Source organism: Neurospora hispaniola (genome assembly GCF_033458365.1).
Source record: "Neurospora hispaniola strain FGSC 10403 chromosome Unknown B0T23scaffold_1, whole genome shotgun sequence".
Taxonomy (NCBI): Eukaryota; Fungi; Ascomycota; class Sordariomycetes; order Sordariales; family Sordariaceae; genus Neurospora; species Neurospora hispaniola.
The window spans coordinates 907,521-928,302 of NW_026944406.1; the positions used below are offsets into that span (position 1 = coordinate 907,521).

The following is a 20,782-nucleotide window of genomic DNA, read 5'->3' on the forward strand; positions in this document are numbered from 1 at the left end:
TCATCCACCAAGTCCAGACTCGTCCAAGGAAAGGGAAAGAAGAAAGTGGCCCGTTTCGGCGGCCATGTTGAAAGTGAAAAAGTACCTATGAAAACAACCCAGGGTGTCTTCAAGGTTTCAATTGAAGTGAAGTAGTGGCCTGTTGTTACTATCATCCCCATGGACTGTAACCATCCTCCGGCCCGTTGTGGACCTTCCGCGACAATGGGAATTGAAGTCGATCCAGTAGGTAGGCAGCAGGGGTGGGTGGCTCTTAGGAAGTGCTGCCGACTGCATCTTCCACTGCTTCATCACCTCCACTTTGCTGCTGCCCTTCACCCTCAACACATCCTTCTTCCGCAACTTCCGTATCATGCTCGTCCGAGTCAAACTCGAGCTCGTTGGCCTTGAGCATTTCCCAAAAATGTTTGTGGCGGCGAATCGTATCCTCCAATCTTCTCAAGATCTCGTGCTGCTGGAGTTGTGATTGAATCTTGAACAGATATCCCAAATCCTCTGCGGCCGCCTTGGCCTCATCGTGATCTGTGGTCGACGCCAACATTTCGTAACATTTTTCCATGTAATCCCCGCACTCTGCTGCTCTGAGGGCCACGAACGATCCGCCGTATTCTTGTTTGTCAATGTCCAGCTGGCCCTGGATCTCGTCACGGAAGTCTTCCAAGTCTCCGATCGTAGAAGCAATATATTGGGCGAATGGCATAATGGGGTTGGCCGTGTTGATAACCGGAATTTCCGGACGGTCTTTTGCAGGACCCCGCCGGGCAAAGCGGTATGCGGCTCGGATGATGCAGCTCGATGTTTCTGAGTCCGGCTGAGGAGGCTGGCTCAGTCCTTCTAACCACCCGCAGCAATAGACGATGAAATCCTGGAAACGATTCGCCAACAAGGCTGGCTTGCCTGCCAAAGTACCCTGCTGCATGCTCCTATACATCCATGTAATACGCTCCTGCGTGAGAGTTTTGGCGTCGGAAGGCCAGAGCATCTGCGGTAGGGAGGTATATCCAGTTAGCGAAAGGAAAAAGGAAAAAAAAAAAAAAAAAAAAAACGGGAAATAATTGAGACCTACCTGGCATGCTTTGGTCACATCTCCCAACTCTGCATCATCCAGCGCCTGTCCAGAGGCAAAAAGGAGCTCAACATGATCGATGGCCTCCGACACCATATCGTTGTCTTGCAAGATAGAGGTACCCTCTGGTCTAACCTGCCCCAGCTTCCGCAATGCATGGTCCATCGCGTACAAACTCCGTACGTCTTTCGTCGACATGAAAATCGACAAATTCATCATCAAGGTGTTGAGGAGGTTTAGTGACGTCGGCGAGGATGTAACCACCTCCGGGGGTGTGTTGGACGCCCTGCGAACGTCGTTGTCCGATGGAGGTATGGATGCCATGATGTCGTGAATGATCCAAATGAGAGCAGTAGATCGGTTGTGTACTCCAAGATACCCAGGTAGGTATTGCAAAATTGGGTGGTGATTGAAGGTACCTCTAACCTGTATTTCAGACTCGTATCAGAATTTGATGAGGCCCCGACTGGAGGAAATGGGGGATTCAAATTTACAGTGATACCTCTTTGCAACGACCTACCTCAAGGTAGCTGACGTGGGTCGATTTGATTGTGGATGAATGAAGTCAGGTGTATTGCTTGATCCAGAATTTGTTGAAGCCGCCGCGAGACGCTGGTGAATGTGATGTTGCGAATGGTTGGGAGAGAGGAAGATGAGCAATGAGATAAGAAGAGAAGAGGGTCTCGTTACCTACTTATATACTTGTGACTTTGCAGGCAGGCGGTGTATAATCCATGGCCATAAAGATACCCAGTGTACAGCTAGAGGAAATGGGACGAAGCTTTCGATTTCCACCACATTCCACCACATGAAACTTTTGCTTTAGTTCGTGAATAAGAGTCAAACACAAGACCCAGTGGAGGAAAGTTTTGAGACGAAATGTATCGTTTTGCTGGCAGTTCTGCCTTGGAGGTACCTCGAATGGAACAGCATCCCTCGCCGTGCGCTCTACCCGACACGGCTCTGTCTCCGGTCCGTAAAGCGGAAAGATCAAGACCTCTCTGACTTGACAGAGGTGAAAAGTTTTTCAGAATACTTTCACTCGGGACAAGAGTGTAAAGGTACGATGCCCGCTTAACTCGGCGTTTGGTCGATTCACAAACGGATCGCTTTAGTATGTATCTAGGTGCCTACCTGACCAACATAAGTGAGGGTTCTTTTCCCTCTCTCATCTCTGTTGCCACTTCTTGATCCCTTCCAACCATCCAGCTACTGGTACCATGGCCGACGCACGCTCCGCTTCTATGACCTTCAACTTCGGGCAAATTGCCCCAGGAAATCTACAATATGATCTCCAAATTCCTAGACGAACCCTCCAGACAGGCCATGATTTCTACCTCGAAGAAGATGGATGTTAGAGAATACAAATGGAAGGAGGTGCGCTTTTGTGAGAGAGCTAGGGACGAGAGGAATATGATCCCTGCGCTCTAGGCATTCTGTGGGATGGAGACAGTCGAGTTTTCCAATGCCACTGTCAGGTAGGTACCTACCTAGGAGATGTGCACCCATTCTGCGAATTCCAGATCAGCTCCCCATCACATAGCTGTACGAAGGGGGGCAGGCGGCAGGGAGGAGTTCGGTAAAAAGTCATGCAGTCCTCGCGGCAGGGCGTGCGGCCTGGCTGTTGTTGCTGTTCCGGCAAAGAGACATTTGTTTCAATGTGTGCGTCTAGGTACGCTTCGAGACCTGGGTTTACATGGCATCATGATGTTGATATGGCAGGGATTAGGAGAAATTGAAAACACATTAACTGGCGTCTTTGAGGCACTCTATAATCTTGGAAATACCCTGAAATTAGGTTCAAAGGTCTAATCAAGATGCTTGGATGCGTAACATCAGTATATCAAGGTCTAACGTACTAACCATATCGTGGTCTGTCCATTCTTGTAACCTTTTTGTCGGTAGGCAAATTAGACCCCAATAATTCTATCGGGGACAAAACCGCTCACCATGGTGTTTCGGTACGGTTGCTGTCTTGTTATATGCCTGTCTGATAATCGCGAAGCCTTGGCTAGGAAACTATTATATATACCTCTGCGTATCTACGTTCTAGCCGATAATTGTTGAATTAATAGATGCATCTCAGCATCCAACGGCAATATCGTAACCTTTCCCATCCTGAAATTTAGTCGGGGTGGTCTCGGATATGATAGCTAAGGTATAGAGGGTAGATAGATTAGGTGCCCGGCATACTTTGGTTCGTTAGCAACGAGTGTTAACCGCGGTCAGGTTCATCTAATTATAAGGTGAGCAAGTGTTGCGGATATTACTAAACCGCTAACTTCAGTTTCTAGGTTCTTTTGAGTTTCAACTGACGAGAGTCTTCAAGTCGCTGTCGCTATCCTCTCAATATTGCACTGCTCATCCCACATAGGTATACCATTTGGCAAGTCCCATGACCACAGCAGCCCAAGTGGAAGCTCACATCACGCTCTTTCCTCTCCGTAAGTAGGTAGGTACAACCTCAAATCATCATGCCCGCACGGCCCACCCCGCAACGGGTACCAACATCAATTTCGATTTCGGTGCCTGGCTGCATGTCATGTCGCAGAACCACGGAACCACAGCAGCAGCACATGACAAAAAGTCTTAACAGCTTGAACACCCAGAACTCAACATCATCGATCCTACCTACTGGGGAGGGGGTCAGGTTTCTATGTCTTGAGACTGGAACTTCCTGGACTTAACACAGCAAGATGGCGAACATACCTAATGTCCAGCCACTGCACGAACGTGTAGGTACGGTTCGCGATCGGAGTGACGTACTCCCAGACTGCAAACTGTGCTCCGAGCATTGGCGTGCGCGTATGGAGAGGTACCTTGCGGGATAACAATCATTGATGTCCTGGGACTAGTTCTAGAACCCTTCAAACTTTCTTTGGACTCCTATATGACACGTTCCTTTGGAATGAGCATGTACTCACATTGACCAAGCAAAGGGGGAACGCGCTTCGCATTGTATAGTAGGTAGCTAAGTATAGGTAGTGGTATATATCCAAGTAGTTTTGATCTATCCGAGAGAAGATCTCAGGTTTTCCATCCATAACAATCATGATACATTTGCCGCCGCCCATGATTCTATCCGTGGGTATATTGACATGTACAGGGCATGGTACAGACGACCTCAAAATCACCGAGTCGTCAATCCCATATCATATGTTCATGTAATCCGTCCATTCCGTGACCCGTTACATCATACCTCCCATTCTGACCAGAACCAGTCGTAAACAGTAAAAAAAAAAAAAAAAAAAAAAAAAGTCCACACAGCACTCCATCTATACAGTGTACCGGAAAAAGGTGGCATTATCACCCTTCTCGCGCTCCGCAATCCTTTCCTCCTCAGTGTACTCGCTTGGGGGCTTGTACTCGCGGTCCCGGCGAGCGTTCTCGCGCCTGAGGTAGATGGTCATAAAGGCCGACAGGACAAAAGCCATGACCTGGCAGCCGAGAAGGGTGCCAAAACCCTGGTAGTAGTGGGGAGACTGCTTGGCGAGGAAGAGGTACGACGAGATGACACCGCCCAGGTTTCCGAAACCGACGTGCATGGCAATGCCAACACCGCGCTTGAGCGAGCCACCAATGTTGTTGCCGTTCCATGCGACACCCTGGGGAACGTTGGGGTAGATACCCGAAGCGAGGAAGAAGCAGCCGAGGTAACGGACAGCGGGCGTCCTGGTAGCCATCAACATGATCAAGCCAATGATACTGCTCAGTCGTTAGCAAGTGTTGCAAACATGAAGATGGGGAGATACGTACGCCATGCCCATGAAGAACAGCATAAAGATACCACGCTGCTTGAGTTTATCGGCATACCAGCCGGCACCGATGCAGAAAAGGCAGGCTACCACGTAAGGCGGGACAGTCAAAAGCTGACTCTGCTCGGGGCTAAAGGTACCGATGCTGTTGATGATGGTAGGTACGAAAAGCGAGTATGAGTACAAGCCAGTGTAAACGCCAATGGTGATGAACATGTGGACCCAGATCTTCCAGTCCTTGAGGGCTGCAAAGAAATACTTGATGTCGAACTCATCGGCAAGGGAAGAACGATCGCGCTTGAGACGGGCGGCGATCTCTTCACGCTCCTCAGGCTTGAGGAATTTGGCGGTCTGAGGGTAGTCGTACATGGCGAAGAAGGCAATGACGGCTGGGAGAAATTATTAGAAAGCGCACCGCATAAAAAGGCAGGACGGGTTAACATACCGATAATAAAAGTCAAGATACCCTCCAAGATGAAGAGCCAGCGCCATCCATTGTAGCCACCGACACCCTTCATCTCCAGTATACCGCGAGCCAGAAGACCACCGAAAGCACCGGCGGCGGTAGCAGCGGAGAAGAAAATGGCCATGCGGAAACCGCACTCGTGACGTCTGTACCACATTGTAATGCTTGAATACTGTAAGTAACTGCGATATAACGACAAGCAAAAGGGAGATACGTACTAGTAGGTGATACCAGGAAAGAGACCTCCCTCAGCAAGACCCAAGCAAGACCGCACTGCCATCAAGCCATGGTAATTTTGGACAACGCCCATAAGGGTGCAGCAAACACCCCACGCAATCATAATGGATGGGATCCAAATGGACGGGCGGAAACGCTTCATGGCCATATTGGAGGGGACCTCGGCGAGGACGTAGAAGGGGAAGAAGATACCCAACGCATCGTTGTACTTGAGGCCGGTGAGCTTCAAGTCCTGCGTAAGGAGCTCGAGCTTGGCATTGCCGATATTTGTACGGTCGAGGAAGGATAGAAGGTATAACAAGGCAAGGAAGGGGAGTAGCCTGCTATCGATCTTGCGAAGTAGCTTCTTGGTTCTTTGCTCATCCCAGCCGGCACTTTCCAGAGCGACGTCCTCAGTGTACTCGGGATGAACGGCCTTCTCGTTGTTGACGCTGGAGTTCTCAGTAGTCGGGACGTCCCGTACGGGTGCGTCATGGTCGGCAGCCATGGTGGGTGATGACTGTAAGAATGTCCGATCTACTTATGAGGTGCAGATAGGTGTTGAAGTGAAGGACGGTTGGGTTGGTGCGAAGGTGCCAATCGTCTGGAGATAACTGAATGGAAGGGGCCGCCGATTCCCTGGAGAGAAAAGAGGACACGCAAAGAAAGGGGCCATGATGAGGATGCTCTGGTCCTTATAGTCCGAAAAGACAAACCTAAGGGTTGGCGGTCTTTCATACCCAAGCACATGGAAAATAAGAACAAGGGGTGTATGAGGGTAACTTGTAAGTGGTTGAAGGGGGGTACAGCAGAACACCATGTCGCAGCTAGTGCATGGGTGCTACACTAAGCAGTTGATGTATGTACATGGTAATCAAGCGTGGACAAGACATTACCCAGTGCCAGTGAGGTAGGGTAGGCGAGTACTTGATGATCCTGGCCGCATGGCTTTCCCATGGTTTCCTGTACTTGTAGCCTGGACCAGGTCCCCTGGCTCCTTTTCACGTCAACATGGGTGGTTTCAGTCTGCTGAGACCAGCAGGCGGAACATGTCTCTGATCTGTGGAAACACAAGCGTTACCGTACTCTGGCAACTGGTTTGATTCCTAGGAACCAGAGGAGAGCAGCGTACGGATTACCGTCACTTACACCGACTTGTGACCAAGGTGCATTTTGCCGAGAAGTGTCAACGGCAGCGTTCCGGAAGCGGTTCTGTACACTATCCAACATGCGTGCTCGCCACACATGGGTCAGTAAGTAATTACTTTGGGAGTGTGAAAAAAAGGGGGTGAGAAGCGGGACGTTGATTGAAGCCGAACACATATGCATGCTTCGCCGGGCAACTTTCCCAAGTTGTACCGTACTCTGTTCTGATAAGCCAGCTGCACTTGTGTTTGGCTCACCGATCTCATCTGGATGGAATGGTCCATCTTTCCATCACGAAGCGAATGGTACAAAGTAGTATTGTTGATAATATCCAGCCATTTAAGGATGAGGTAAGACGGCCTGTGAGTGGTAGACAATCCTGCCCGGGGGGACGGTACAACCTTTGGCTGGGCCTGAGTGGTGAAAAATAGACTTGTTGACCTGGGGAAGACGGAAAGGTCAATGACAACACTGTTTGGTTGGATTGATCCCCCCAACCTTATCCAGCCGCGGGCCGCCAAGATGGCTTGGCTGCAGGGCTCGGGTAGCATCGAGGAGCTTTCTTTTTGCTCGTTAGACTCATTTCGACTCGTTTATTCTTGGGCTTGCGCTCGGGCTAACCTTGAGTGTACTTCTGCTTGCAGCTGGACCGCATCTAGACCACATCCTCTTGCAGCCATCTACCACCACCCATTCTAACCATATCGTGACCGTCATTCTTTGTTCCTCAACCGGCATATCGACCCTTTTAGTAAGGCACAGCCAGGCTCGTCCACTTGTAGCTTGGGCTCGGCAGCATACCCACAACCTGGATCTGATATTCAATCCGTCTTGGCTGATATGCCATTGGATGGGATCGAAGCCGTGGTGAACGAAGAGGAAAACTCTGGGACGTGTCCTGTTGTCCATCTCTCTCCCACTCGCTGCCTTCCTCCTACCCAGACCCCCCCTCCTGCAGAGTGGCAGTGACAGGAATGGGCTTGGTATTTCACGATGCCCCGCGATGCCCAGAACGCCCAGGCCGCCCAAATCTTGAGGAATCTTCCCCCGCATGTGGCGATGACCACAAACGGCCTTCCGGATGAACTTTTCGGGCGGAAGGATGAATGGGAGGTGTATGGGAATGCATCATGCAGTACGTCTTTGTCGAAACAAATTTGAAGCTTGGTTTTCGCGAAACTGATGTCGGAAACCTTGTCCGAGATGGTGTCAACTTGAGTGCCGATGATGGTGCTTGGGGGTATGTTGTTGCTGAGGCTCTCCTAGTCCCCCATCTTGCAAGCAAACGACGATAGACGACGAGACCAACATTGCTTCTCTTGTGCTTGGTCCAAGAGCCTTGTATCGTACCCCGGGCCAAGGGAATGCTTGGGTTGGGTATCACGATGTCGATTGAGGACCAAATCGAGCAAAGCAGGAGAACGCCACTTTGTCGTACCAAGGATGAGCTGAACGAAAAGCGACGAAAAAGGAGAAGTCACTGTCCGCCAAGTGGTTGTGGATTACCGGGAGCGAAAGACTGAAGACGCCGCTCAAAGCAGTCAGTCATTCAGAAATTGCCATGATTGTTGCCATGATGGTTAGATGTACCGTTGGATTCATTTGGATCAATGGCGAGCTGTCTGCGCGGGGAGGCACAAGTTTCTGATCAACGCAGGTCGCCCGATTTCCATCATTTCCCTGGAGACGGTTGTCCGAATACAAGTAGAACAAGTACATACAAGCAGCATTGATTACGTGTATCACGCAATATGAGCAATACGGGGAAAGAAGGCCTCGGCAGTACACCAAAACAGAAACTTGTTGTGTGTATGGAACTTGTGCAAACGGAAAAGAGAACAATCAAGAGCCTCCACCAGTCATGTGAACAATGAGAAGAGGTTGGAGATCCAATAGTTCAAGACACCTCAGCTCAGCTGCAAAAGAAGGGACGACGTTCAGTCAAAGTTACCCCGGATTTGCATCGCTGGTGGAAACTGCCCCGGATTTTCTCTTTTACAAGGGCACCTATGGTAGTGGACACAGTGGGCACTGTAACCCCCGCCCGCCCGCCTTGGCCCTTTCAGTTCCGTCGCTTCTCAACTCCACCAACTAGAGGTACCTCCCATCACAGGGATTACTACCTAGTAGCTCTTCCCGTCTCCATGATCATGTAGCATGCCAAGGGAAAGCTTTAACTGCCACCATTCTCCTCCTCTTGCTCTCCATTTGAATCCATCTCAACTCCATCGACGACTCCAGTCTCCCCAGATCATCATCTCGAGGTGCTCCGAACGAACCCTCAAACCCCAGACCCAACTAGAGAGGCTAGCAATGTAGCCGATGCTGCCTGATCTATTTGATCATGGCAGCATCCAGATCTCTTCTCGCGCCTGCTTCCACTCATCATTCACACCTCAAGAACCACTTCAGATCCTGGATTCTCTTGGCCTGTTTCTCTACAAGGTAGTTTTGCCCTAGTCAGGTCTAGATCAATCGTCTGACCCAACTCTCCAACTGAACTCCAACCCACGCCAAGCTTCCAGTTCATGCTTCGCTCCATCGGAGGCTTCTCCTCTTCTTGTTCAGAAAACACACTACCGCCTTGGCTTTCACATAGAGGCAAGTCTTACAAAATCTTACACCCCCCTTCGTACCTGGATTAGTGGAATACTTGGAAGACATCTGATGACTTTTTGGGGTTCTTGGGCAACAAAGGGGAACTTGAGAGACTTGGGAACTGCCGTGTGAAGCCAAGAGCTTGAAATTCCCCACATCCCTCCAAGATGCCACTATTGTCACCGCGGCCTCAGACTTGGCGCGTACTACCAGTAGGCGCTTCGTTGACCGTTGTTCCTCCTCAGTGGCGGTGACCCCTTGACAGATGCGATTTGTTGGAGCCTTCTTTCCCCGCCATCCCCCAAGATATCAGACACGTCAGGATTATGGCGCGTTAACCTATATGATTTCACCAAGACGATACTCGACCACATGACGGCAGGCTTGGCCTACGATGAGATCCGGTTATGATAGCGAGCGCAATCCGCCCGTCCGAAATCCCATCGGTCAGGGCGTGATGGCTTCATCATGGCACGATACCCAACGGAGCCAGCCCCTGCGAGTTTGCATTTCACATCGGCGTGTATATCTTGCCACGCTGAGTCCATGGCCTTTTAGCGGGAGCCGGCAGTTCAGTGAATGGCATGAAAGGATGGAAGTACCCATGCGGCGTACGTGATGGTAATTAGAACATTGCCGGGTTGTCTTTCTTTTTCAGGCTCGCAAGCCCGGTTTCCCCAGATTCTCCAAGCTCCCCAACCCCCAAGCTTCTCATCACATTGAAGGTCGGAGCAGCGGACTTCACATAATCACATCTAGGCAATCTTGCCACGCAACATCTGCGAACTGTCTCAAAGGTCTGAGTGGATGGCGCATCGCATCGAACTGGAGACACGGTATTATCGCATTCTGTTTCTTCAACTGTCAATCTGGCATGACAGCATGGCACCCCTTTCCCCGGTATCTCTCTCAAGCCTTTTGACAGAATTGACAGGGGCAGATAACGACCGTGAGAGCGATCGAATTTTGGCGCTTTGCCGAAACAGATTGTCAAACCCAAGAAACAGCTGTCATTGAGCTGAGACCGCATTGTGCTTCTGCTTCTACCCTTTGGCTCGGCCATGACGTATCCGGACGGGCGGTGGCATAATGGCATGTTGCGCAAGGGCAGAGAGCTGCAAGGGCATTTCTCTTCTCTGATCGAGTGAGAACCGCTTTTCGTAGACAAGCGAGGGGTTGTCTTTGATTGAAATAACCCAGTCAGGGTGAGGCGCTGAGGTGACACCTCTTGACCCAGACCCTTCAAAACAGCTTACTTTTCTGTATCAACTGGTCAAGTCAAAACACAAAAGGGTTCGTCACAATTTCGACTTGTTGGGACGACAGGCTTGCTCAAGATGTTTCGGACCATCCCGTTTCACGCAGCATTCAGGGCTTCGTGCAACACATGTAACGAGGTGTTCCAAGACCAGCATGCCCATATTGTCGCTGTCGGTCTTGGAAAGCAATGCTTGGGACCGAGATTCTTTACTCCGAATGGCCGGTTGCTCCGGCCGGTTGCATACTTGACAGATGCTGGGGAGTAGGTGTCAATACAATGCCAGAGATTATGATTGAATTTCTATCCGGAGCCGAGAAGAGATCGATGTTGGGTTCGCAAACCAACTACATGGTCGTTCCAGTCGTACCTGTGTTCCATGTAAGCTGTTGCCCATGCTCGCTGCCCGTCAACAAATCCCAACCACCAGGGGGGGGGGGGGGGGGGGGTATTACGTGTGTTGCAGTGAATACCACGCTTATATCCGTGCCTTTGCTGAATCAACATTGTACCTTTAGACATGAGAAAGGCCGCACAACAAACACCAGAAACACAACAAGGGATCTGCGTGGCCCTGTCCCGTACGAAAAAGATGTTGTTGCCTGTGCTACATAGCACCAAAGTCCAAGAGCACAGAGCACAGAGCACTCACGCACCAAACCCTGACGGGCGGATATGCTTCCAAGCCTTCCAGGGCCCTGGATAAATAAAGTAGCGCCGTGCGTCTCGCAGATGGTGTTACAGCTTTTCTAGCCTACCTTCCATGACTTCAGACCCGAGAGGAAGGATAGGTCAGCGGCACCAGCGTTCTGTCGCATCTGCCGCAAAAAGTGGTTGCAATGAGCAGTCCGCCAGTCCGACGGATGAACCAATGTTCGACGGGCGCCGAGTGTCTTACCACGTGTGTGGTTACGATGGCTAATTACTTGCGCGTCTGCGCCGCTCCATAGATGAAAGGATGGGTAGGGTGGCATGGTGGGTAGGATGCACCATCGGTTAAACGTAAAAACATGAAAACACAGTTCCATTTAAGACGAATTTCCCTTCAATGTTGTGTCTAGAAAAAAATACAAGCATTCAAACAGACACGAGAATGACGCCTATTGATCCCGATTGATGGTATAGGGGTTCGAGGGTCAGAGGGAGTCAGGGAAGAATTGGAAGGACTGGAAGCGATCAAATGTACCTTGGAAGGAACTTCTACAGAACAGACAGATAGACAGAGACGGAGAGAAAATGAGTGTCACTGCATGCCGTTAATGCATTGATTCGGAACGGAGATCCCGAAGTTCGAGACGACACACTTTTAGTAACCTGCTGCCCACACGCGTCCAATCATTATAGTCATTGCGCCCGGCAGCATCTTGAGTAAATCAACGTCGGAAACCCGAGAGCGATAATGCTGTTGGCCGCGATCCTAGGTCAGATGTATCCGCACAGATTAAAATGTTTCAGTTCGTGACGATTTATCATCCAACGAGAAGCTTCCGTGCAAGGTCACCCGCTCGTCTCTCTATCTCTCTCTTTGGACAGTGGATTGAAAATAATGGTTTTATTCATCAGGACGAGTTCGGCGGTTTAATGGTAAATTGGCAACAAGCACGATTCTGCAGGAAGCTCAGCATCATACCTACCTAATAAACTGCTTGTGTTCAGACACAACGTGATCACACAGCAGGAACCTCGGTGCATCCCGATTTCATGCCTACCATGCTAGAGAAGCTTTTTTATACTTGTAGAGAACAACTGTGGGCCAAGACAAGAGAGGGTTGAGGTAGGTGTTCTTGGGGTTTCCTGGTTCGAGGGTGTTGCCAAGTTGAGATGGAGGTCTGTCTCTCTAGAGGTAGTGTCTGGCTGTGTGTCGCTTGTGACTTTGAGTTCTAAATGGCGGCCCGGTGGAACAGACACGATGCTCGTAATAGGATCAACAACTATTTGGTCGTTTGTATCATGGGATGGGAATATCGATGTTTCCTCTCTTTGTCCGACATGTCTTCTGTACTTCCCTTCTACCGTGTAAGTCTGGGTTGTTAGAGGTATGTCACCCCTTCGGTGATCAGTTGCCTGTTGTCGCTTATCGCTTATCACTTACACAGATAACGCTTTGGCAGCCGTCGGGCAACTGTTTCGAAACTGGCAGGTACCGCCAAGGCCAGAACTTTAACAAACGCCAAGCTCTGTTCACCGCCCGTAGGGTCAGGCAGGCCTAGGGAGCGGCGAACTGCCCCACCATAATCCGCCCGCCAATCGTCCCCGGGCCCCGATGCCCGTCCGCGCGGCGGTCCTGAGCTTGCCAAGCAACTGCAGTCCATGGAAGTTGTCCGTTTCAATGCCCGACGGGATCCACCAAGAGAGAGAGAGAGCACCGAGTGGCCACCGACCGATGACCGAAGCGCATCACTTGTGACTGAGCAACAACCACCACCCACCAAATACCCACAACCGAACGACCTCTGACCAGACACTACCCACGTCTTCGAACACAACGACGGCGACGGCGATTTCCTAGAAACAACACAACCTTTATACCCCTAGTCGGCTTCATAGCCGCCACATAATCAACAGCCATGGTTTTGCAAGATCTAGGTCGCCGCATCAATGCGGCCGTCAGCGACCTAACACGCGCCCCCAATCTCGACGAGAAGGTAAGCTTGGATATCCGGTTGTCTGGTCTTTTCCCGTCTACTTCTGGCCGATACCGTCACTACCCCTAGCAGTCAAGCAGTCCACATCGCTGACCATCTTTTATCATCAACAGGCCTTCGATGGCATGCTCAAGGAGATCTGCTCTGCCCTGCTCGAAGCCGATGTCAACGTCCGTCTCGTCGGTCAACTGCGCAAATCGATCAAGTCCACAGTCAACTTCAAGGAACTACCACCGGCCGTCAACAAGAAGCGATTGATCCAGAAAGCCGTCTTCGATGAACTCGTCCGTCTCGTCGACCCCCATGCCGAGCCCTTCAAGCCAAAGAAGGGCAAGTCCAACGTTATCATGTTTGTCGGTCTCCAGGGTGCTGGTAAGACGACGACATGTACAAAGCTCGCCAGGCATTACCAGTCGCGCGGTTTCCGCGTCGGTCTCGTCTGCGCCGATACCTTTCGTGCCGGTGCCTTCGACCAGCTGAAGCAGAACGCGACCAAGGCCAAGATCCCCTACTACGGCAGTTTGACGGAAACAGACCCTGTGGTGGTGGCGCGCGATGGTGTGGACAAGTTCAAGAAGGAAAAGTTCGAGATCATCATCGTCGATACGTCGGGTCGTCACAGGCAAGAGGAGGCGCTCTTCCAGGAAATGATGGACATTCAGACGGCAGTCAAGCCAGACGAGACCATCATGGTGCTCGATGCCTCTATCGGTCAACAAGCCGAAGCCCAAGCCAAGGCCTTCAAGGAGGCTGCCGACTTCGGTGCCATTATCATCACCAAGACCGATGGCCACGCCGCGGGTGGTGGTGCCATCTCGGCCGTCGCTGCCACCCACACCCCCATCGTCTTCATCGGTACTGGTGAGCACATGCTCGACTTGGAGCGCTTCGTACCCAACAACTTCATCAGCAAACTCCTCGGCATGGGCGACATGGCTGGCCTCGTCGAGCACGTCCAGTCCCTCAAGCTCGACCAAAAGGATACCATCAAGCACATCACCGAGGGCATCTTCACCATCCGCGACCTACGTGACCAGCTGCAGAACATCATGAAGATGGGCCCCCTCAGCAAGATGGCTGGCATGATCCCAGGAATGAGCAACATGATGCAGAACATGGACGACGAGGAGGGCTCGCTCAAGCTCAAGCGCATGATCTACATCTGCGACAGCATGACGGACAAGGAGCTCGACAGCGACGGCAAGATCTTCATTGACCAACCGACGCGTATGACGCGTGTTGCCAGGGGTTCCGGCACGACGGTCAGAGAGGTCGAAGACCTGCTTACCCAGCAGCGCATGATGGCTGGCATGGCGAAGAAGATGGGCGGCAACATGAAGAACATGCAGCGTGCCCAGAGCGCCATGGGAGGTGGTAACAAGGCGCAACAGCTGGCTGCCATGCAGAAGCGTCTGCAGAGCATGGGCGGCGGTGGCCAAGATATGGGCGGTCTAATGAAAATGCTCGGCGGCATGGGCGGTGGTGGTGGTATGGGTGGAATGGACATGAATGCGATGATGAAACAGATGAGCGGGTTGATGGGAGGTGGCGGTGGACGTGGGAGGAGGTAAAAGGTTCAAGGGAAAAAAAAGGGGGGGGGTGTGTCAGTCGGTCGATCGACTTTTAATGGGTTCAGTTCTTGCTAATGCGTCGTCGTCGTTGGTTCGTCGATTTTGTTCAATTCTTTTTCCATGGCAGTAGCAGCAGCAAAAGAGCTTGCATCATTCTGGCGTCTGGAGTATATACTGTAACAACACACAACAAATGACGGGAAACTTGACTTGGCTTGGGGACACGCGGTTGGATGATTATAGCAAGCCAGACCTGGAACTTTTTTATTATTATCTACGACCTACCTTAATCATGACCATGACAGCGAGACCCGGAGACGTTTCTAAATGCTGCTTTTGGGGCGATGTTCAATGTGAGCGTTGTTTGGTATGAGGACGACGAGTGAGGGCCAGAGGCATTTGAACCCCGTGAACGCCTCAACCGCGTGGCACTTATTTCGGCGATCCTGCGATTAGTCTTACGTTGTTGTTCCTTCTTGACGCTTTTATATATAATCGTTTTGTCCCATTTCTTTGGTTTGTTATCGTTCGATGTTTGTTTCGGCAACCGTCTGTCAATTCTCTCTCGGCTCGTCCGCTTATGTCTGATTTCTTCATAGGGCTGGCAGTCAATCAAATCTTTGCATGGCAAGTGCCAAATATGCCTTTGATACAATACAAACTAGGCGGCAGAGTTCGGGATGTATAAATTCGAAACTCATGGCTGGCTCTACTGTGGTCCGTGTGGGCTTAGGCATGCTTGATAAAATCAACTCAACATCCACCGGAAGCGTAAGATCAAGTAGGAAGGGGTGAGATGAACCGAGATACCCCTGAGAAGAAATGATAGAAGGAGGACTTGACTCTGAGTTTCGTTCGTTAAGTCCGGTTCGCCGTCACGCTGCTATTCTATCGTCTGCTTCCTTCTAATATCTGTCCATTCAATCCCAATTCTAATGCTGTAGTATGCCTTTTAGTATCCAAAGCGCCTTTAAACCACTGTTCTTTTGTTTTCACAAATCCAAGCCCTTCCACCACATTACCCCCTTTCTTACCCCCCGAGTTGATTTCCAACCCAACCGGGCACGTCCCTCATCTTTCACCAAACAACAGCAACACCCCTCATATTCCACCAACCGCCTCTCTCCAAGTCTTCGCCACCGCCCTCCAATACTGCTCCGGATGCATCCTCATATGCCCCACATGCGGCGTCCCCTCAAACATGTCCATATCCACCTGGTACCCCCTCTGCCTCGCCTGCGCCGCATGGCTTTCGATATCCTCCCAGTAAATAATATCGTCCTCCTTCGAGTACACATACAGCCTCCTCGCCTCCCTTGCACACAGCTCCTCGTTGTTCACCGCCGCCACACTATACGCCGCCGCGCTCGACGCGCCAATCAACCACCCGAACCCATGCAGCGCCGCCAGGAACATGCACGCCATCGCTTGCGTGACGATGAACGGCACGCAGCCGGGCAGGTATCCTGATGCGCCGAGGGCCATGGCGCGTGACCATGGACCGGCGTTTTGCAAAAAGGAAGTGCTTCCGGGCGTGGAATCGAGGACGAGCATGTGATGAGGAAAGCATTGGCCGAATCGCTGGCGGTGGGCGTTCAAAGTGGCGGCGAAGTACATGCCGCCTGTGTTGGACATGACTTGTACTAGGATTCTGTTTTGGGTCAAAGACTTGTGGTCTGCAGCAGACTCCCGAGAGGAACCGAAGCAAGCGGAGATGACGGGGGTCATGGCCTTGGAACGGGCTTCGAGGGTCTGGTAAAGGCAGCGCAGAATGGGGCAGAGGACGACAACGAGTTTGGCCGCGGGGAAGAGGGCGCGGTACCCGTCGACGTACTTGGCGAGGTGTTTGGGGCGGGCGTCGCCCCAGCCGTAGAGGAGGATGGTGGTTGGGTCTGTACTTGTACTTGTACTAGGAGAAGGGGGAGCTTCTTCGGAGAGGTAGATTTGTTCTGTGAGACGCTTGAAGCCCGGTCCCAAGGGAGATGGTTTCTCGTTGTGGGTGACGACGATGGCGTCGACGAGAACTTGTTCGGACATGGTGGTGGTGGTGGTGTGTGTAGTTCTACGTGATGACTTCATGAACAAGCGTGAAGAAGAAGCCTGAGAAAGGAGAACAGATGTCGTTACGAAATTGAAGTTAATGAGAGAAAAACGGATCCCTCATCACTCGATCAGAGACAAGCATCGGAACTATCATATCTAAATCTTCCACCCTGGCTCGAGTTTCTCGACTTTTTCAACGTCGTTCCCCTGGTCCAGTTTGGGGAGAATTTGATGGCAGGATCAGCGATCCAGCCCGTGCAAGCGGAGCGGATGTCTCCACGTCAACCGGGACATTGTCTGTTTTGGGATTCGTTCAGCCCTTTTATACGTCTGTCAGTCTTTCACAAGTGTTCATCTCTTCGTTTGTCTCGTCCTCGGTCGCAACGGTCGGCGGCGGTCAAAGGTCTACGGAGTTTGAGCCGCCGCGATGCCCGATGTTGCAGTCCTCGAAATTTGTTGAGTTTCCCAACAGCCAAGACTTGAAAAGATGTCGCCTCGGAACATCTTGCAATCTTTGGCATGTGATTCTGTGCTTGGGGGGGGAAGCTTGAGGTCGTCGTGGAGTTGAGAGGTCGCTATCGACGTTTTGATATGTCGAGGTGAACGTGAGCCGAGGCAAGTGGGGAGCTGCTGGGCGGGCAGCAGACCTGAGCTAGCATTAATAGAGCCACAAGTTAGAGATCCTAATAACGAACGGGCAATTGGTCTAGGGGTATGATTTTCGCTTCGCATTCCATAGATGCGCCTTTGTGAAAGGTCACCGGTTCGAATCCGGTATTGTCCACTCTTTTTGTAATTTCTGGTAACTTATTTCACCATGAGTATTGTCATTCTTTTTCCACCTTTCTTGGAATCCTTTGCACCTTTCTTACCGCAATTAAAGTGTCGAGGAGATCTGGTTAATGATGAACATCGCGAACTCACTCGGAATCCTGTCATTCCTTCAACGTAGTTGCCTTGAGATCAACACGGAAAGCTGCCGACTTGGCAACCGAGGCTCAAACAGTCTCACTAAAGTGGGGGTTGGGGTAACTGTTCCCCGGATTCATCAACACTATCACCGTATAAGTGCTACACGCAATCTTTCAGAACTCTTTTATTCAAGGTCCCATATCAAGTAGTCTTGGCAACAAAGTGTCGAAAATGGCCTCAGACAAACCATCAACAGATATAATCCCGTTCGCCAAGGCAACGGAGATCAAGAGGCTCGATGCCAACACCTACCAAGCCAACCTGGTAGACTCATTCTGCATCGGCGCCGGTAGGTTATCTCTTCATCTTCGCACATCAAACAGGCCAAAACATCACTAACGACTTGACAGTTCCCAACGGTGGCTACGTAGCATCATGCATTCTCCAAGCCGCTATCCTCCACGGCTCCTCCCGTTCCCCTTCCAACCCCCAACCGCACGTCATGAACGCTCACTTCGAGTACCTCAACCGCACCCAAGTCGGTCCCGCAGCCATCCTCATCGAGGACGTGAAACCCGGTCGTCAACTAACCACCCTACACGCCACTTTGTACCAGGGCAATTTGCACCAAGACGACACCTCCACCTCTGACCTCCTCCCAACAAGAACCCTTGGCAAGAAACGCGTAACCGCCTACCTGGTAATGACCAACCTCTCCTCCCTCACCGGTCTTTCCCTCAACACGCAATTCACCCTCCTCCCCCCTCCCCTTGTCCCCTCACCCTCCCAAAACCCCGATTTCTCTCTGCTCAAACAAGACCGCGACCCCCACTGGACCGCCATCCCTTCTCTACTACCCCCTGGGTCCGGATCCGGATCCGGATCCAGCTACATCCGAGCTCTACAAAACACCCACTTCTACATCCCGCGACGGGGCCAGGTTCGCAAATCCATCATCGACCTCTGGATTCGGTTATCGTCAGGCGAAAAGTTCACCAATGCATCGCTGGGGTACGTGAGTGATTGCTGGCCGTATGTCGTGGAGGCTTATCGCCCTAGGAGCAAAGAAGAGGAGAATGATGCGCCGTTTAGACATGATGCGAAGCATTGGTATCCTACGGTGGTGATGAACATTGAGCAAAAGAAGGCTGCACCGGAAAAGGGAAAGGAAGAAGAGGGCGGCAGCGGCGGGTGGGAGTGGTTGAGGATGAGGGTGTCAAGTAAGGAGGTTAAGGGCGGGAGGTTTGATTTGGAGGTGCTGGTGATGGATGAAAAGGGGGAGCTGGTGGTGGTGAGTAATCATGTTGGGTTGGTGTTGGGGAGTGAGAGGAATTTGGCGGGGAGGGGGAAGGGGGGGATGAAAGGGCAGAGTAGGATTTGATGGGGTGGTCGTGATGATGATGGGGATGGTGTTGTGAGTGGATATGTGAGGGAAGGCATGATGTTAAGTTTGATGGCTTGATGTTCGGAGAAAGGGGTAGAACAGAGTATCTGGTCGTAATGGCGACGGCGCTTCTCGGAGTCGCATATCTCTCAAAGCCCGGCACGAATACCAAACAGCGTCTTTGTCAGACTGTCGATGTAAACAAATCACATGATTGTTTGTGGCCTGCGCTGACATTAGCTGAACTGATCCATCAAAAATATATACGAAACCTCATCAATAACACAGCTCATATCGCCCTGCCACTCGAGTAGTATTGCCATGCAATATCAAAGCTGTTGTGTCTGACAGTCCTTCTTCTCCACTTGAAGCCAGTCAGCCCCCTTTCCCCGCCTTGCGCAGGACCACAGGTTGCCGGTAACAACGCGTCCCCATCTTGTCCTCCAACGACAAGCCATTGTTGACATTCGTCAGATCTTGAGGTCCAGCAAAGCTGAGGCCTCACAAATCCACTCTGCCAGTCGTGGGTAGTGGGACGAGCTCCTAGAGCTGTCAGCACAGCCTGCACAGATATCTTGCATACGTGGACCCAGCAATGTCAGGGCAACGTCGAGGTCCAGAAAAGATAGGCCAAGAATGGCTTGTCCTTTCGGAATTCGGACTTTTTCAAGGCATCATCATCAGCAAGGCACCACCAACAATTGAAGGGGAATCCGTCTTTCCATCTCGATGCATGGTTGCACCTGCATATGATGGATGGCCTTGTAAATGCGGTCGTCGATATGTTGTGCACATTGGTTGCTTCTTTTCTGCAGGAAACCTCACTTCGCTAAAAGCCATTCAGGGACGGAAGCAACGGAACTAAACAAGTGTACCTTTTAGCTGTGGTGATGAATGGACCCCTCGTAGACTCGCGAGAGCCTATGAGTTAGCAGAAACGAACTGAGAATATGTGAATCGTCAAGTGTGATTTGTGATGGCAACGGCCAATTCGCGCTCCGCCTACCGCCCTACCGCAGTCACTGGCAGTAGTTCTCACGAGAGGGCCAGACATATCGGCCACGTAAACTAGGTAGGCAAGATCTAGAACTTGGGGAAGACTCCGGTGCAGTCCAGTGGTGAAGGATAGAAGGGGCTATGCAGGATCGCAGGGTCGAGAAACTGCAGATCGTTCAGACTATCAGGCAACCTCGTCCAAATCGCCATCGAGGCCATCAAACAGTGGCCCTATTTTTGTTGCCATTTGCATGCCATTTGTCTACCCATGTTGCCGCCATCTCCTATCTCTTGCGTGCCTGGTTTCTCAACTTTGCGAATCGTCCTCGAGGACCTTGATCAAGACCGCTATTTGCGTCCTTTTGTTCGTCGATAGGGTGGTTCCACGTGCTCCATCTCGATATGCAAGTTGCTTTGCGCCCCCCTTTGGGAAGACCCCGTAAGTCTTGATCTGGACCACGCTAATCGACCCCTCCACACATCTTTAGCTGATGGCTTGCCCCCAGTCTGAAGGAGGGCAAATAGGTAGCCAATAGGGGCTGTTGCCGGCTGGGGGTCGGCATCCACAGAGACCAATGAGGCCTTGCCGCGCATACGACTGTGACAATGATGGGGTTGCGGATGGCAAGGCAGCACCACCACTGATCACAACCGAGCCGGCGGTTGTTTCGAAAGTCCAGTCCCCGTCGTGTTCTTTTTTGGGGGTAGGACCCAACCAGCGGTGCC

General features: G+C 51.4%; 6 protein-coding genes and 1 non-coding gene across 7 annotated transcripts; 4 read left to right on the forward strand and 3 right to left on the reverse strand.

The window, feature by feature from the left end:
• Positions 1-253: 253 nt before the first annotated feature.
• On the reverse strand, positions 254-1,390 carry B0T23DRAFT_306455 (uncharacterized protein; the record flags this gene model as incomplete). Its single annotated transcript, XM_062834381.1, has 2 exons — positions 254-982; positions 1,067-1,390. The coding sequence occupies 2 exons, from the start codon at positions 1,388-1,390 to the stop codon at positions 254-256; spliced, it is 1,053 nt and encodes a 350-aa protein (XP_062696575.1).
• Positions 1,391-4,240: 2,850 nt separating this feature from the next.
• B0T23DRAFT_4373 (major facilitator superfamily domain-containing protein) lies at positions 4,241-6,295 on the reverse strand. Its single transcript, XM_062840618.1, has 4 exons — positions 5,506-6,295; positions 5,267-5,451; positions 4,823-5,210; positions 4,241-4,771 (listed from the first exon to the last, which is right to left on the reverse strand). Exons 1-4 carry the CDS (start codon positions 6,009-6,011, stop codon positions 4,342-4,344), a joined length of 1,509 nt encoding a protein of 502 aa, XP_062696576.1. The 5' UTR covers positions 6,012-6,295; the 3' UTR covers positions 4,241-4,341.
• A 1,347-nt stretch (positions 6,296-7,642) lies between these two features.
• Positions 7,643-7,944, forward strand: B0T23DRAFT_308666 (uncharacterized protein; the record flags this gene model as incomplete). Its single annotated transcript, XM_062834483.1, has 2 exons — positions 7,643-7,784; positions 7,853-7,944. The coding sequence occupies 2 exons, from the start codon at positions 7,643-7,645 to the stop codon at positions 7,942-7,944; spliced, it is 234 nt and encodes a 77-aa protein (XP_062696577.1).
• A 4,824-nt stretch (positions 7,945-12,768) lies between these two features.
• Positions 12,769-14,721, forward strand: B0T23DRAFT_348760 (signal recognition particle 54 kDa protein; the record flags this gene model as incomplete). The annotated part of the gene is made up of 2 exons (XM_062836019.1): positions 12,769-13,150; positions 13,264-14,721. The coding sequence occupies exons 1-2, from the start codon at positions 13,073-13,075 to the stop codon at positions 14,719-14,721; spliced, it is 1,536 nt and encodes a 511-aa protein (XP_062696578.1). The 5' UTR covers positions 12,769-13,072.
• Positions 14,722-15,822: 1,101 nt separating this feature from the next.
• B0T23DRAFT_306137 (uncharacterized protein) lies at positions 15,823-17,268 on the reverse strand (the record flags this gene model as incomplete). Its single annotated transcript, XM_062834356.1, has 2 exons — positions 15,823-16,613; positions 17,244-17,268. 2 exons carry the CDS (start codon positions 17,266-17,268, stop codon positions 15,823-15,825), a joined length of 816 nt encoding a protein of 271 aa, XP_062696579.1.
• Positions 17,269-17,459: 191 nt separating this feature from the next.
• Positions 17,460-17,548, forward strand: B0T23DRAFT_t8. Its single transcript has one exon. It is a non-coding gene; the product is annotated as a tRNA-Ala (tRNA).
• B0T23DRAFT_348765 (thioesterase-like superfamily-domain-containing protein) lies at positions 17,460-19,057 on the forward strand (the record flags this gene model as incomplete). The annotated part of the gene is made up of 2 exons (XM_062836020.1): positions 17,460-18,025; positions 18,060-19,057. The coding sequence occupies exons 1-2, from the start codon at positions 17,908-17,910 to the stop codon at positions 19,055-19,057; spliced, it is 1,116 nt and encodes a 371-aa protein (XP_062696580.1). The 5' UTR covers positions 17,460-17,907.
• Positions 19,058-20,782: the final 1,725 nt, after the last annotated feature.

Bases quoted from the DNA above. Each gene is read 5' to 3' on its own strand.
- B0T23DRAFT_4373 (XM_062840618.1), bottom strand. From the start codon at position 6,011: ATGGCTGCCGACCATGACGCACCCGTACGGGACGTCCCGACTACTGAG. The intron at 5,211-5,266 runs GTATGTTAACCC...AATTTCTCCCAG, and splicing joins TATCTTGACTTTTATTATCG to CCGTCATTGCCTTCTTCGCC. The intron at 4,772-4,822 runs GTACGTATCTCC...ACGACTGAGCAG, and splicing joins CTGTTCTTCATGGGCATGGC to TATCATTGGCTTGATCATGT.